Source organism: Leptinotarsa decemlineata, unplaced genomic scaffold, assembly GCF_025532065.1.
Source record: "Leptinotarsa decemlineata unplaced genomic scaffold, Ldec_3_MD MMD2_tig00026375_RagTag_RagTag, whole genome shotgun sequence".
Classification (NCBI taxonomy): Eukaryota; Metazoa; Arthropoda; class Insecta; order Coleoptera; family Chrysomelidae; genus Leptinotarsa; species Leptinotarsa decemlineata.
The window spans coordinates 1,616,878-1,633,946 of NW_027412711.1; the positions used below are offsets into that span (position 1 = coordinate 1,616,878).

At 33.7% G+C, this 17,069-nt stretch overlaps 1 protein-coding gene across 1 annotated transcript in view; it reads right to left on the bottom strand.

The window, feature by feature from the left end:
• Positions 1 to 17,069, bottom strand: part of LOC141486911 (calaxin) — a 145,972-nt gene that overhangs the window by 87,787 nt on the left and 41,116 nt on the right. The window contains exon 2 of the mRNA XM_074185529.1: positions 6,727 to 6,965. Coding sequence (XP_074041630.1) covers positions 6,727 to 6,959 — 233 coding nt within the window. The 5' untranslated portion in view covers positions 6,960 to 6,965. The remainder of the gene's footprint in view (positions 1 to 6,726; positions 6,966 to 17,069) is intronic.

Here is a 17,069-nt window from a genome sequence, read left to right on the forward strand (position 1 = left end):
AAAAGAATCTATAAATCGAAATTCAATTTCAGTTTCAGCATGCTTCTGTGTGAAGGAAATGTTTTTTTTTAATTGGGGGAAGTATGCTCACACAGCCTTTTTTTGCGATATCTCTGATAATGAAGTGACTGTCGTATCCTGAAAGATTATGAAAAGTAATGGGACCACGAATAATTTTCGAAAGTTGACATTACAGGGGGCTTGATGCACAAATCCGCGGAACGTCCCCATATAGTGATCGTGATCGTACACAATAACATCTTTGGGAGCGAACGGTTTTTCGCAAATATGACAAGTTGTTGCAGCACCGATATTATTTAAAGGCACTGTCATCGGCTCAATATTCTTAATTTTGGATTCAACGAATTTTGCAATATCAGACAACTCAACGGCAAACCATTTTATACAGTCTTCACCTCGATAGCTTTTGAAATGAGAGAGACTGTCGTCATAGGAACACTTGAAGTAGTAGCCTGCACTGGAAGGTATATGTTTTTGGTATTTTGTAGTTTTGTTAGAAATGCTTTCGTTACATTTTTCCAACAGTGAGTCGAAATCAGCAAAAATTGTAAACGGACATTATTTTTTTATAAACATAATTTCGAAATTCCACATAATCGTATGTAGGAAAGGAAATTTTACAATCATTCACTTTTTCGCACAAAACAGTATGATCATTTAATTTTTGCTGACTTGAAAAATAATTAAGGCATCTATCACGAAAGATTTTTTTCTTGCAATTTTTGTTCAGTTGTCTACTTAATAATCGAGACATGTCTTTGATCCAACAATAATTAATGTTAATAACAGACATGTTAATAACAAATTAACATGTCTGTCTTGTTTTGTTGTCGTGAGTCTGGCAGGTACTACTACATAAAATGATTTTTCCTTTACTTGATTCAATTCCAAAGTGTAAACATTTACAGAAATATTATTAAGTTTTTCAAATTTGGAAATTTGATGTAACTCCATTGGAGTATTTAGCCCTGTAGTATTGAAAACTGTAGAATAGTGTGGATATTTTGACACTTTATTAGATTTTTTTGCTACAGGATACAAGGCGCTAATGATACTCCAAAAGAAGCACATTTCGTCATCGCATTGTACATTAATGCATGCCGTTACCAATCACATATTTATTTATTGCTACTTCCAACAAAAGAATTTTACTCAAAGCCCACCCCGACAATTGTTCTTCAAATTTGCCTAACTTATTCAATATAACATCCACAGCGTTTTCATTGTACCAAGCAGTCAAGTCCGTACCTGAATCGATAACTTTATTTGGTGTACTGAAATATTTACGATCAACAATTTCCCCATCATTCGACTTTTTAATAAAATCTCCTGAAAATGTAAAATTAACTTTGAGACATGACATTTGCTTTAAAATTTTGAAAATCTCACGTTTGAATAACGGAAAAGCATCGCCTATAAACTTTTTAGGATATTTATGAGTTAAATTGATGATTACCCCCGTTGTTACTCTACTATTGAAAACATTGTTAACAGTTTGCCACTTTACCCTGGAGCTTCGTCGCTTCAAACCCGAGCCTGTATGTTTATTATTCATCATTTTGACAATCACTTTGAAGCGTTTCAATTCCCCAATTTTTGTAATTATTTTCTTTTTTTCTCCAACCGAAAATTTAATTTTTTTCATAGCTAAAACGCATTTCTTTATATGTTTATTAATAAATTGTATAGCTTGTTTGGCAATGTACTCTGAATAATTATCTTTAATGTGTAAAATGTATTTATCAATTACCGACTTGGTTTTTGGAAAATCGACCATTTGGATTTTATTTATTGACATGACTCACCGATATTTTGTTCACAAATGAAATTCTAGCTGTCATGAGACGGTTTTGGAAGCTGCACAGAATTGAATTTCGTTCTGTGGACACTGTAATTTGAAAGTCGTTCTGGAAAGGTTGCTAAGTTGGATTTGGATGTATTTGTTGAGATAACTGAACTGATGCTGCACACGTTGATGTAGTGTTCTGAAATGAATTCGATTCTCAATGCAAATATACACCAGAGAAAATTAAAATTCAAGAGTGGGGGTTGTGTGTTTCATGGAGTGATTGTGAAAAATGAGCGAGCTACAGTTATAATCAAAAAAATTAACTGTCATTCAAAACAACGAATTTAAAACACATATTCTGCAAGTACTAAATGAAGAAAAAATATTGAAAACACTTCTTTATGCGGATCATATCTATGAATGAATAACTTTTTGAATCGAACAAAAAATAAAGTATACCACCACAAACTCTATAAATATATTGAACAAAGACAAAATGCAGTACTAACCTTAATTTCGTACAATTTCAAATGAAACAACACGACAGCGTATTTTCCTGATACAAAATTATTCTAAATGGGGGTGATACTCCTCCGTCACTCGGTATGGTAACAAATAATTGTTATCAATTGGTTCCCTCTTCACGACTGAATTCGAATTTCAGGAAATCCACCTGCGAGAAACCAAAAATGAAAAAACAATGTTTCGAATTATAGGAACACTCCCTCAATAAACGACAACATGAATGAAAGTTATTCGTAACTTACTATGCGTTTTATTCAACTAGAAAGCTGCTCACAAAATGAGCTTCTGTTTACTACATAATAAAGGTGTATATAGACAAGATATGGCATTGTCAAAGGCAAATAGATAAAATACGAGAAAAACTCTTATTCAGCTTGGATGATTCTCGAGTAAAATTCATAATCACGTTTCCCGGTTATGAGGCTGCCATCTGACATCAAAACAATTCGTACGATACAATAATTACTGTAAGAGAAAAATGGATGTCAGCAATTAGCGGTTCTTATCTTTTATTCATTATTAAAGATTGAGAAATATCAGTAATTGTTATTTCTTATCTTCTGATGTATGTAGGATAAAAATAGTTGTCCAGAGTTGGCTTGAGGAATACGTAAATACCTCTGAACCGCTTTATATTACAAAATAATTGAAAAAAACGTTAATCCTCAAAAACTATGTATAGAAAAACAGTTAAGTATATTAATCTGAGAAAAAATTTGGAAAACTAATGATAATTCAACAACTCTCACGACCTTTGAATTAAATTAAATTTGAATAAATTCTTTTGTGAAAAAGTCAAAAACGTATAAAAAATCTTGCAATAAAAATTCATAAAGTGAACATGAAAAACACTTACTTTCAGATAAAATCGTTGCACACTATTATCACTGATACAACTAACTCATCATTTCGCCTCGCAGGAGGTATCTATAGGAAAATAAGTGATGTCTGGCTTTACCGATAAGTGATAGCGATAATTCTGCATACCTATATTATATATTTTTACCAATTCGAAATGGAACAACATTTACTCAATAAAAATATTCATTTTTTTAATAAATTTCATAATTGTTGTACAACTCTAATCAAAATTTTTTCTCTAGCCTTGTTGCGTATTCTGGAACAAATTCAACAGTTTTTTTTTTCAAATGACAAAGATCTTGAAATATCTTCTTCAATTCACATTTGAATGATGTATTCTTTGGAATTGCGCCTGCGCAAATACTGCTAACTGACCCTCATTGACTGATGTCGAACGAATCGATTTCCTTTGTTTACACTAGCCTTAACGCATATTTCCTTGGAATTTCACCCACATTCGGTACGTTCACATATTGAACAGAAATTATTGTAGTCGGAAGTACAAAATTTGTTTTTCAGCATCGTTGACGACATATTCTACACTCTGAGGCTGGAACACTTTGTCTTGAATGTGTAAATTATTCAACTGCTTGAGAACCATTTTCTTTTCCTCATATAATTGAATATCTTTACTTATTTGTTGGATACGTCTCTCAAATTCCTCTACTTTACGTCTGTATTCTCTGAATGCCATTTTATTACTAATTTTTGTTTACCAACGACGTACGGACATCGTTTTTCTTCGAAACTATGCAAAACAACGTATGTTGAAATGTCATTGTCGAATACTTCGCTCCCCCATTGCCCGCACGTTGACTCCACAAAGCTTAACCTCTCGACACTTTTGGATCTCCTCTTTCTCCTGATGATGCTAACTTGGTTAACAAAGATACGAGACGTAGTGCCCTTTTGGCATGTTGGAATGCTAGACTTCTGTTGAACCGACATGTTTTTTCTTAAATATATTTTGACGCACCCTGTACACTTCGACATCATGTTTGTTTTCAATCATGTATTCCGAGACACCCCGTATACAATGACGGATCGCAGGTTAAGTTGTCATATTTTTTCTTAAATCTGATTCATTATTATAAAATATATCATTTTCGCGCTTCTAATTTTCGTCGAGTAGTTCACGCTTAATTTTCAAACCGGCAACGCTACATTACTCCATAAATAATGATTTATTGTACAACTGGCAACACCTGCTTGCACTAGCAACCGGTAAATCTCGATACCATCTCCATCCCTCTTTGCATCGATTACGTCACACACTTCTCTCGCTCTTACACACATACTCATTTTTACATGAAATATTGATTATTTCCCAAATCTAAGTATATTTTCCTATCTTCAATATGATAATGATGATTACAGTCTACGGAAATAAAAAAAAATGCTGTCGAGTATAATGGATGAGTCAATTTCGGTCCCGACAAAACTAACGCTATAAATACCCAACATTAACAGTTATCTTACGTTGAGCGGTGATGTGGAGTACTAAGGGGGGCGAGGGCAAGGGGGTCGAGTTCCATGCTTGAATCGCTACGATACTCGTTCCATCATGCGTCGATTTCGATGACGTTTCCTCCACTCCCGTTTGAGCCAGAACATACGTTGTTCATCTACTCAAAAGTTCCAAAATATTTTTTGTGTGTGATTTCATTCTTAATTATACTAAAATGATATACTTTCCAAGTAGTAATTCACAACTTGCCAGTTCATCAAGGTCTGAAACGTTATCAGTGGTGGACCGAAATTTGAACTTTAAAAAGGAAGCGAAATCATTAATAATTCCAAACAGTAACTCGAATCCGTCGACCCCAAAAAATGCCGCTTTAACTGCAGCAAAACTAAAATGTTCGTCTTGTACAGGTCAGCAAATCTTTATTATATTTATGCATTTTTACTTACAACTTTCCTTTGTTCTTATAGTTCTTATAGATTCATTCTACTGGAGTTATAAGACTCCTGCATATCATTAATGGAAGAGTCACACAAAATACAGAATTGATAATGACCATAATAAACTCTAGGAATGAAAGTAATATCCAAGATAACAATCCACAACCAGTAGATATTGATATTCCAGCCAAGTCTTACATGGAGTTGATGGAATTGGACAAAAAACTGTCTGATGAAAATATCTAGACATAACTAAATTGATCAAAGGTAAAAATATACTACATTATTAATTTCATTTTGAATTATGGTGGATGGTTTATGACTGCTGTTCCTATGAAGAACACATTTCATACAGAAAACAGACTCTTGGTTACTAATTTATTCAGAGGTCTTTTTAGACTAAATAGAGTTTTTATAATTAAATATCAATTTCATTGTATATTTGCTTCAATTGTTTTCTCAAGTCTTGTCAACTTGAAAAACACCATTTCTTTTCACTTTACTAGTACATTTCAATCAATATGCATAATTGCCGGAAGAAACATCATTTACATCGGTAATATATGAATACTGTTTTTAGATGTATGAAAGAAAAACCCACTGACTAACGAATTAACTGAGAAGCAAGTGGAAGACAGGCTTTCTATTTTCCTAACCAAGGCTACTCAGAGGTGCAGTAGAAGACTGTAAGTAAATTAGTGCATTGTGCCAATTTTTTTTTCGAATTATAATTTTTAGGAATAAGGAAAACAAACAGAATAACCCTGAAGAACAGTTGGTGCAACAAAAAATTAACACATACATTTAACCATATATGTATTATATCTAGAGTGGAATTCATTTCACATAAACTGGGACACCCTGTATAGTTTCTACAATTCCTATTACAAAAGACATATGCTATGCAAGAGAAAATATATTCCTGGCATATATTTTTGTGGCAAGAAAACATATGTGAAGCATATGCCATGAATATGTTTTGGAAAATTAAAACATTCCTGGGATATGTTTCATGGTGACTTTAAATATCCATAGAATATGCCTACCACATGTTTTGGAGGATACGGAATATCCCTGGCATATGTCAGTATTCCGGTGAGATATGCATGGAATATTCATGCAATATGATTGTGCCGTCTGGGAAAGTGCTTTTCATGGAAAATACTGAAAATTTTATTTGGAACGGGTGTTTCATATTTTTGTTACTCACCGTATACACACAACTATAAAAACTCTTTTGAGATTTGTTATATCAAATCATACAACATTAAATGTTCAAAATAATAGATAATACACTATTTAATTTTTGAATGACTAATTCATGTACCTACGCCTATGGAGCAGTCACTTCGTCACTTGAGAATGGTTTATTACTCGACTTAAAAAATAGACTAGAAATAAAAAGATTTGTTATTTGCTTGTTTGTGATACATTAACTAAAAAACGATTCAACCGATTTAAAAAGTGCTTGCACACATTGGAAAGCTAGTACATAATTTGCATAATTGCACCTAAAAATTGGAATCACCCTTTTCGGTTTTTTTATAGTAATGGATAATGTGTATAAAAGTTTTCTATCTAGAATGTGCGTGTCAGAAGAAATATAACAAATGTTCAAAACTAACCTATTCAGCAAGGTGTCCTTTTTCGCCGCCTCCATCAGTTTGGGGGAACACTTGAACGCGTCTTTATCAGACATCTTTTTGCGTCCTTTGCCCTTGCCAGAACGATTATTGTTTGTGCTCGATTTAGAACCTTTACCAGCCGCTAGGAAAAGCGTGACACCCCTTACAACTATAGCTCCGCCGCGCATGCTAAGTTTCTTCTTCGGCGAAGAACTCGCAGCTGGCTTCGACATTTATGCCTGGAAATAAAAACTTCAAGAGTTGCATACGTGTTGGATTAATAGTCTAACTGCAAAAAACTCAAATTCCTCAAAGGAGTATTCGACGGATAAGTGAATAATAATCCTTTTAAAATGATGTTCGCCAATCAAATAATAATAATGATAATAATAATAATAAGGCTCATACAAGCTAATAAGCATGATGTAGTCCTTCTCGACCACCAGACCAAAACGATATTTGTCGTGGAGTTTTCAGCTCCTGGCGAGACGAATATCGTCAGAAAAGAGGAGGAAAAACGGATAAAATATCGAGATTTTCTCTTCGAACTCCGCAGACTCTATCCAGATCACTCTGTCAAGATGATCGTTCTGATTATTGGAGTCCTTGGTGGAATGATGTCTTCTCTACTCTCGAATCTCAAAATCATACCGGCTTGCCGCACTAAGGCAGAAATCTTAGCCGCACAGATGCAGAAGGCTGTCATTCTTGGCTCACTGCATTTGCTCAGGGCACATGATTCTCGGACCCAATGATCACTTACCCCACGGTGTGGGGAGTGGTCATTGGTTGATTATGCTGGCGCGTCCTCCCGAATGTATCGGGGCTTCGGGGGATAGGGCCTGACCAGCGCACACTACGGTGAAAATAATAATAATAATAATGTTTTTTATACAAAAATAAATGAACGAAGTTGATCATAGAGGCCATACTAAATCTCGTTGCTCTTGGATGTAACCCCCCAATGTTACCCACAAATGAATGAGTTAATACCAATGCACTGTAAATGCAAGTAAACGGTATACCATAATTACCTAAAGGAATGAGAATATTCAAGATAGTGTATCATAAAACAAAAAAAAGAGAGAACAAAGAAATTCAAATTTGAAAAAGTATCCGATTCCAATACGGTTATATCAAACAAATATGCACTGAAATATTATTTGATGGAGAAATAAGAAGGGATACAATTAATTATTTCCGACAAAGGGTTGTGAATATCCATAGCTTCATATGAAAATGACTTCTTGAACGATGTAGTTCTGTGTGATGGCACATCATATATTTCTCTATAACTAGTATCCCTTTCATATAAGTCAGATTTTTTTGTAACTTAACTGTCAGTTATATTGGAATGTTATATTTAACAATCTTATTGAAAAAACATGCTAGTTGCATTATAAACCTACTTTTAAGTTATAATCATTTTCCACCGATGTAACTGAATTTCCAAATATTGTAGAAAACTCTTCAATATATGCTCGTCTTTAGTAATTGAAGAAAGCCAATAGACGATATTGCAATCAACAAGGCTCGACAAAATATCACAAGGAACATCTTTTGGCCATTCTATTGAAGCTTAGTACACAGTACATTTCTGTGGAGGGCAACAAACTTTCCAGCCATAATATAAGAACATAGGCGTTCACGGTCGGAGTCAGATTAAAGAGAAAATCTGGGCTGGTAGGGCCTGGTGGAATGGAACTTGTAAAACCAAACGTTTCGCCTGCTAGAAACAAACATCTTCAGTGATATATGGGTTGACTGCGAGAAAGAAATCAGTTTCGAAGTCTCAGCAACGACTAAGACTCTTGGTTTTTCTTCAGTAATCAAGGAGTGAGTTATGAATCTGGTCAACTGTGACTAATTTGAAACGGTCATATAACTGACAATTTTTTCAATAGTCACAAATAGAGTTGATTTTATAATAGTTGCGACAATTTCCAAAATATTTCAGTTTTCAGGGATATTTTTAGGAGAGGTTAATTTTTTGGGAAAGAAAGGTTTTAGCTTTCTATACTTCTCCATCTTGATGGAAAAAAATGTCGATGAATTTTATATTTATATTTTGATGAGAACATGAAGAGAAGACATATTGAGAGTTATTGAAGAAAAACCAATCAAATCTCATTGATTTGAAATATCATAAATAAATTTCATCAACGACACCGTTGAATGAAAAATGTAAGCTGAAGAAAAAAGATTGATTTGGAAATTTTATTTTTAACAAAACAGGAAAAACGAATAGCACATAATGTAAGTTCTGTTACGCCAGCAACGCAAAGTACGGAAATCGCATTCAGAAAATGCCAAAATTAGGTACTGTTTAGGTGCTTTTCAGGTACCGAAGTCAAAAATTAGGTGGTTTGTAACTTACACCGCAACTCAATACTCAAAGTTGCATTGCTAGCAGTATGTGATGCTAGAAATGCAAGGAAAATAATATTAAAATAATGAATATTAAGGGAACACTATTAGGTGCTAACTAAGTGATAAACGGTGAGGATCGTAAAATTTTTTAATTAATAAACAAAAGCTTCCAATTTCGCTAAGCAACAGATCAAAGAATCAGGTCTCTCGAAAACGAGGACGAATGCTCTATCAGGTATAAACTAAGCGTGGTAATAAAGTGCTAATTAGGTGCTTGCAAGAAATTAAGACGAAAACGACCGCGAATAAGTGAAAAAGAAAATTCGGGATACCTGATTTGAGAAAAAAAATTAACAATATGCAATAAAGTCTTGAGATACTCGTAAACTAATACATAGACAATCGAAATAAACTGCTAATTAAGTGCTCGCTAGATAAATAATAGTAAACCTAGATTCCATAATGCCTATGGGGCATTATGGAAAACCATTATGACTGATGGACTGAGTTCTTACAGTACGTTTCTCGATAAGTGAGAGTATGAGAATGAAGTACTAATTAGATATTTATAGTAAATCTAGATTCCATAATTCATATGGGGCTTATGGACCCGATAACCACCATTGAAAAAAAATGTTTAAAATATGTTTTTCCCGTTAACCACCTATCGCACCCCTACAAACGATAACCCTTAGAAATCGAAACTTACGTGGTTTTACCTTTTAACGTGTGATTCCTAACACGGGTTGGACGATAGCAAGTGAAAATTGAGCGTTCAACCTGGGACTTGAACCATTGACTCACACATCGGCCGATTGACTGAGTGAATAAAGCATCCACGTCGAACCGCCCGGCTACCGACCGGTCGGTATCGACCGGTTATCGTTCGTAGGGGTGCGATAGCTGATTAACGGAGATACATATTTTAAACATTTTTTTAATGGTGGTTATTGGGTCCATGGTGGTTATCGGGTCCACAAGCCCCATATGAATTATGGAATCTAGATATACTAGAAATATCTAATGAGCACCTAATTAGCACTTCATTCTCATACCCTTACTTATCGAAGAACGTACTGTAAGAACTCAGTCCATCAGTCATAATGGTTTTCCATAATGCCCCATAGGCATTATTGAATCTAGGTTTACTATTATTTATCTAGCGAGCACTTAATTAGCAGTTTATTTTGATTGTCTATGTATTAGTTTACGAGTATCTCAAGACTTTATTACATATTGTTAATTTTTTTTTCTCAAATCAGGTATCCCGAATTTTTTTCACTTATTCGCGGTCGTTTTCATCTCAATTTCTTGCAAGCACCTAATTAGCACTTTATTACCACGCTCAGTTTATACCTGAGAGAGCATTCGTCCTCGTTTTCGAGAGACCTGATTCTTTGATCTGTTGTTTAGCGAAATTGGAAGCTTTTGTTTATTAATTAAAAAATTTTACGATCCTCACCGTTTATCACTTAATTAGCACCTGAACGTGTTCCCTTAACATTCATCATTTTATTATTATTTTCATTGCGTTGGTAGCATCACATACTGTTAGCAACGCAATTTGTGTATTGAGTTGCGGTGTAAGTTAGAGAGAACCTAATTTTTTGACTTCGGTACCTAGAAAGCACCTAAAAAGTATCTAATTTTGGCATTTCCTAAATGCGATTTCCGTACTTGCGTTGCTGGCATAACAGAGCTCATAATGTAGCAATTTAAAAGAATACTTTTTTGTGAAAGAAAGGATTTGGCTTTCCTCTTCTCCATCTTCTTATAACAAAATGTGGGAATGTACAGCTTGTGAAATGTAGCAAGAGCTTTCTGAATTCCGTTATGGTCCCGCCCACTAGATGTGCTTTCGTTAGAAGACTATGAGGGCGAAGGAAAGAGGGAGAGACAGAAAACATTCTCAAGTATCTTCCTAGATTTGACAAGCTGTACCAAAGAAAGATAAACGTTTTACATCATGCAAAAAAGTAAATTTAAGATAAAAACTGGAAGAGAAATTCCTCTCGAAACAATTACTTTCATATACCTAGTCGTTAACATTGAATTGCACGAAAGAAAAAATATTTTCGAAACAAATACTTTTATATAAACATTAAATCACACACACTTTTTCCTATTCACTTTGTACTCCAAACATTCGTTATGGAATTGTGACAGATATCTTTTCCAGGGTTGCTACACAAGATTGTACATGAGAGAGGAAATATTTCTTACATGCAACACTGTCATCCTCAATGACGGACATCGATGTATCTGAATAAGACAATTGTTTTATTGCCCCTTCAGCACCAATCTGGATAACATTAGAAGACGAAGCACACAATCCATTCATAAAAATATGACCTTATTTCACGAATGAGTTGAATCTACTCATGTACGTAATGACATGTATGCGTTCATTTGATTCAATTCCAGTCATAGAGGGCTTTTTTCTTTCATTTTGTGTTTGGAAGTTACTTCCTTGCTTGCCCTACATATCTTCCTTTCTTTGGAAGACTCATACTTATTGTATAAAGATAGAGAAGTAGAAAACCAAAACCTTTCTTTCCCAGAAATCAATGTTTCCTGAAAATGTTCCCTTCATTTTGAAAGAATAAGTTTCAATAATTTCAATCCTCATAAGAGATTCCACACCAGAATTGTTTTTATGCCTATATTGTTATCAGTGATAATTTCAGTGAAGTTTTAGCAATAATCCAGAGTGAAATCAACAGGGATAGAAGTTATTATTATGGTACGGTTTTCATATGGGGTGATATCAATAAAGGCTATCAGACCTTTTACTTCATTACCCTTTAAGTAATCAATAAAATATGTGTGTATGACAGTACTGAGTTTCACCATTCTGCATTTAGCCTTGTCATTCAATACAAAAGAAGAGTACGGTATGAATAATGGTGAGTTTTCATGGAAAATTATCATTTGTACTAAGTGAAACCATATCAATTATTCAGAGAAGTTGGCAAAAAACCGATTAGAATTTCAAATTTAGGAAACTTTCGAAGTAAGGGAGATATGTATAAATCAAATTGGGAGAAAAAACCTTTTTGAAACAACTATTTTCACATGAATATTGAATTACATGAAAATATATTTTTCCTATTCAGTTCAACTCAGAATTTATTACAATTGTTTTTATCAAATTCTGACTTTAATTTAGACATATTATGAAATTCCAACATTTAACTTGAAAAAATTTCACTAGTTCGGACTTCCATTGTCTACTATATAAAATGATTTGAAATCCCTGAAACAACTAAAAAAGAAGAAATGAAAATGAATAGCTGAAAATAACAATTATATTAACCAAAATAAACCTGAAATGAAATAATAGTGAAATCACCTTCAAATTTAACTTGAGATTTTGTTAAATTTCAAGGTGAGCTCAGTAGTCAAAGTCTTGGCCACAAAAAGTGTAGAATATCGAATTCTCAAGCGACATCAACACTGAGAACTGAAAACTTTTTGTATATCAATGAACTTTCTTTAAAATACCTAACAGTGAAGTTATTAGTCTATTGTTAGCTCAATCGATTTGTTCTTGATGGTTCAAAATTCAATCAACTTCTCAATCACAAAACTGGAATTGAATACGAACTGTTTCAACCAACTTCATGCAAATTTTACGTCTAGACACATTGTGAGTCATGATTCGCAGGGGTATGGAACGCCGTTTTACTTTTTATTGTCACAAATATTCATTCCTGAATTTATTCAACTAACAATTTATTTGTTTGAATTACATTGATTCATGCATTTGTTCGACACATTAAAAACGATTGTTCGCAAAATTTGTTCTATTTTAAATGACACTTGATTTGAAATGTTACATGAATTAATTTGTTTGATGAAAAGTTGCGAACAGTTATAATTTAAGATTCATTGTTTGAAATTTTTGGAAGTAAATGTTTGTCATGTATACTTTTTTTGTAACTATCGAATAATTTACTACAATTTCTGTGAAACATGAATAAAATTGTTTGTTGATAATTATAGTTAACCCATTACTGCCCATGGGGTCACTAGCGACCTACGACAAATATGTTATCAAAACTACAGTTTCACTGCAACTAGGTTAACCACTACCTACTTCCGCAATGTCACGTATCTATTTCTGCCGCCAAACATACTGAAGTGAAGTTATAGTTGGTTAGGGGTTCTGAATATCATTCAAACTTTTCCATATTTATTATGTGTTGAGAATAGCTGCGCTTCCTAAGGTACATACTGGTAAGTAAGTTATTTCGTTATTTTATGTAAGATAGTTGCTTTCAGTAAGTCTTAATAATATTGAGGTTAGGTTTGCCAGTTCATATTTAGCATAGTTGTCACGTTTAGGGCATTTGAATCTAGGTGGGTCATTAACGACCCTCTGGGCACATGAATACTATTTATACATAATTTTCATTTTTGGATATTCGTACAGACACCATATTTCATTTACAGGTAACGTCCTCTCACAACCGCCGAAATATTAGAAGAAATTGAGAGGCTAGATGAAGATGACCCAGTTCCTGATGAAATAGTCCTTTTGCCTCCAAGTGATGGCGAGGAAAGTGCTGAAGATTCGGGGGATGAGGAATGCATCGATCCCAAAAGGTTAGGAGCAGCTCAACTGAGAGCTCCAGCGGAAGTTTTTTTGAAGATGAGCTTTTACATGAGAATGAGAATGATACAACGACTTTTTCCCAAAAAAAAGACGAAAAACAGAGGACATATTTTCATGGAAAGGCGGAGAAGACAATCCAAACTCTAGACAAGGAAAAGAAAATCGTAAATTTGCAAAACCTTGTCCATTTACCTCCTCAACTGAACCACTCGAATTTTTTCAACTTCTTTTATCTGAACAAATTGTAGAGAATTTAGTAAAATATACGGTTACGTACGCTGCATCAAAAAATAGACTATTTGAGCTAAAAACTGGGGATATGTATACATTTAAAGGAATTCTACTACTTAGTGGATATGTTCCTGTTCCTCGCAGGAGGATGTTGTGGGAAAATAGTGAAGATGTACATAATTCACTTGTTACTAATTCCATGCGTAGAAACCGTTTCGAAGAAATTTTTTCAAATTTGCACGCTGCAGATAATGAAAATTTACCACAAGACGACAAACTGGGAAAAGTGCGCTATCTGATTGATGCCCTAAATAAAAACTTCTTTCGCTATGCGCCATTTGAAGACAATATATCAATCGATGGATCAATGATTCCATATTATGGGAGGCATACATGTAAGCAGTATATAAAAAATAAACCTGTGAAATTTGGTTACAAAGCGTGGGTTGCAGCACATAAGCTAGGTTATTGCCTACAGTTTCAAATTTATCAAGGTAAAAACAGCCAATATGATAAAATTAGTTAAGTGATAGTAACACAATATTCCGTCCGACCGCAGCGCCGAATAAAAATTATCAACAATCAATAAAATTCATTTTTACAAAATACCAATAGAAAGTAAAACGGCGTGCCACGCCGTTTTACTTTTTTTTTAATATTTCTTTGAAATGATCTGAATTATTTTGTTTGTTGAATTTCAGTGATACATGAATTAAATTGTTTGTTGATAATTTTTATTCGGCGCTGCAGTCGAACGGATTATTACCGTACTATGACCAATGATATACATATTATATGCAGTTATGTAGTTCTGCAAAAATACGCCCGACGTAAGCGCCGAATAAAAATTATCAACAAACAATTCAATTCATGTATCACTGAAATTCAACAAACAAAATACTTCAATTCTTTTCGAAGGAATATTAATAAAATGTAAATCGGCGTGGGACGCCGTTTTACTTTCTATTGGTATTTGGTAAAAATGAATTGTTTTGACTGTTGCATTTAGGTGATACATGAATTAAATTGATTGTTGAAAATTTTTATTCGGCGCTGTTGTCGAACGGATTATAGTCGCACTAGTTTGTATTACAGTTTTTTTGGTTGGGAATTTACAAATGTGAACACGTTGTTATTAGTGTTTTCTCCAATTAGTCTATTAAATTAGGAGATTAAATTGGCTCCCCTTGCCAATTTTGTGAGTTATTTAAAGGACATTGAAATTTCGGATACATCAGTAAAGTTGTCGATACAAATAATTTATAGAAACGAGTTGAACAGAAAGTTGTTTATAAAGAGATGCATAATAATTATAAACCTTCTGGTACATCTCTTGCATGAAGCACCTAACCCATCTTTTCACGAATGCCAAAATAAAACTGGATCATAAACGATGATATGATAATGATTATATATATATATATATATATATATATATATATATATATATATATATATATATATATAGAACGCCCTGTATATCATTACATATTCAGATGCTACGTTAAATTCTGATATCATTTCATGTTTGGTTTTTGAAATTCGGTTAAGGCGTTGTTGAGTTATTGCTTGAAATGTAAAGTGTTGAGAACGACTATTATTTTCAAAAATATCTTATAAAATTATTCTCTCTGCATCAGATCACATGAAAATTAGTCAAAATTTTGGGTGTTCGAAGTAATGGTTTCAATTTCGAGTTGTGGAATTCAGTCAGGAATCATTTTGAATATGAAACAATTGCGAAATTGAAAGAGGTGTATTCGAAAATAAATCTTCAATTAATAACAATGTAAATAATATAACTTGATAAATCATTTCATAAGAATGGTAGGTACCTAGGAATAAGTCATAAAAATTGTTCATAGTGATGCCCATAAGATATTATACAGGCTTCGAAACGTCGAATCACTTCTCTCGTACAAGTCGCTCTTATAATATCAGGCGTAATATCACTGCAAGCTAGTCGAATTTTCATTTTCAAATCATCCACATTCAAAGGGGGAGTAATGAAAACAATATCTTTTAAATAACCCCATAGGAAAAAATCAAGCGGTGATAAATCTGGGGATAAATTTCTAGAAAATGTAAATATCGCAATCCATTGAGATTTTCATTGAAAAAGTAAGGTCCTATGATGCGGCCATTGAACAATCCACACCATACATTAAAACCCCAAGTAGTTTGAAAAATACTTTCGCGTACCCAGTGGGGATTTTCTTGAGACCAATAGTGACTGTTATGTCGATTCACAACTCCATCATTGTGGAATCGCGATTCATCGCTCCACAAAATTTGACTGAATATTTTAGGACTTTCATGTAATATTACCTGAATACAAGCAATGAATTCAAGTCGTCGTTCAAAGTCCGTGGGTTTCAAACCTTGTACCAACTGAATTTTGAATGGGTGGTATTTATTTTCTTTCAGAATTCTCTGTACATTAGATTTACTCACACCGACTTCTTCTGCAAGAGTACGGATAGAAACATATGGATGAATAATAATATAAGCCAACACATTGATCTCTAAATCTTCAGTTCTAACAGTTCTCGTATGATGACGATGCTTTATAGTAGAAGGAAATGACCCAGTTCGCAATTTTTCTACAACTCTCTAAAAAGTCATTCGTGACGGAATAGGTCTGTCTGGAAAACGTTCTTCGTATAGACGTTGTGCTTGACGGCAGTTTTTCTGACATTCCCCAAAAATTAATAACATATCAATGCAATCACTTGGACTAAACGCGAAAGGCATACTGGAGTTTTCGCACAAAGAACACAGTTACTGTTTTGCAAAGAATCACTGAATCGAACTGACAAGTGGATACAATTCAACAACATTTGTTACTATGGCATCAACAAGCATAAGCTACTTGATGGAATTGTGCACTATAAAGCAATTCACCCTCAAGTTAGTCACATTCTCAAGAATTGTATTCAGTAGTAGTCTAGTTCAATTTAATAAAAGATATACACTGGATTCGTGTACGAGTAAATAAGTTTTTTTGAAACTTTATATTTAAGGAAAAGTGCAATAACTCAACAACGCCGTAACCAAATTTCAAAAACCAAACATGAAATGATATCAGAATTCAACGTAGCATCTGAATATGTAATGATATACA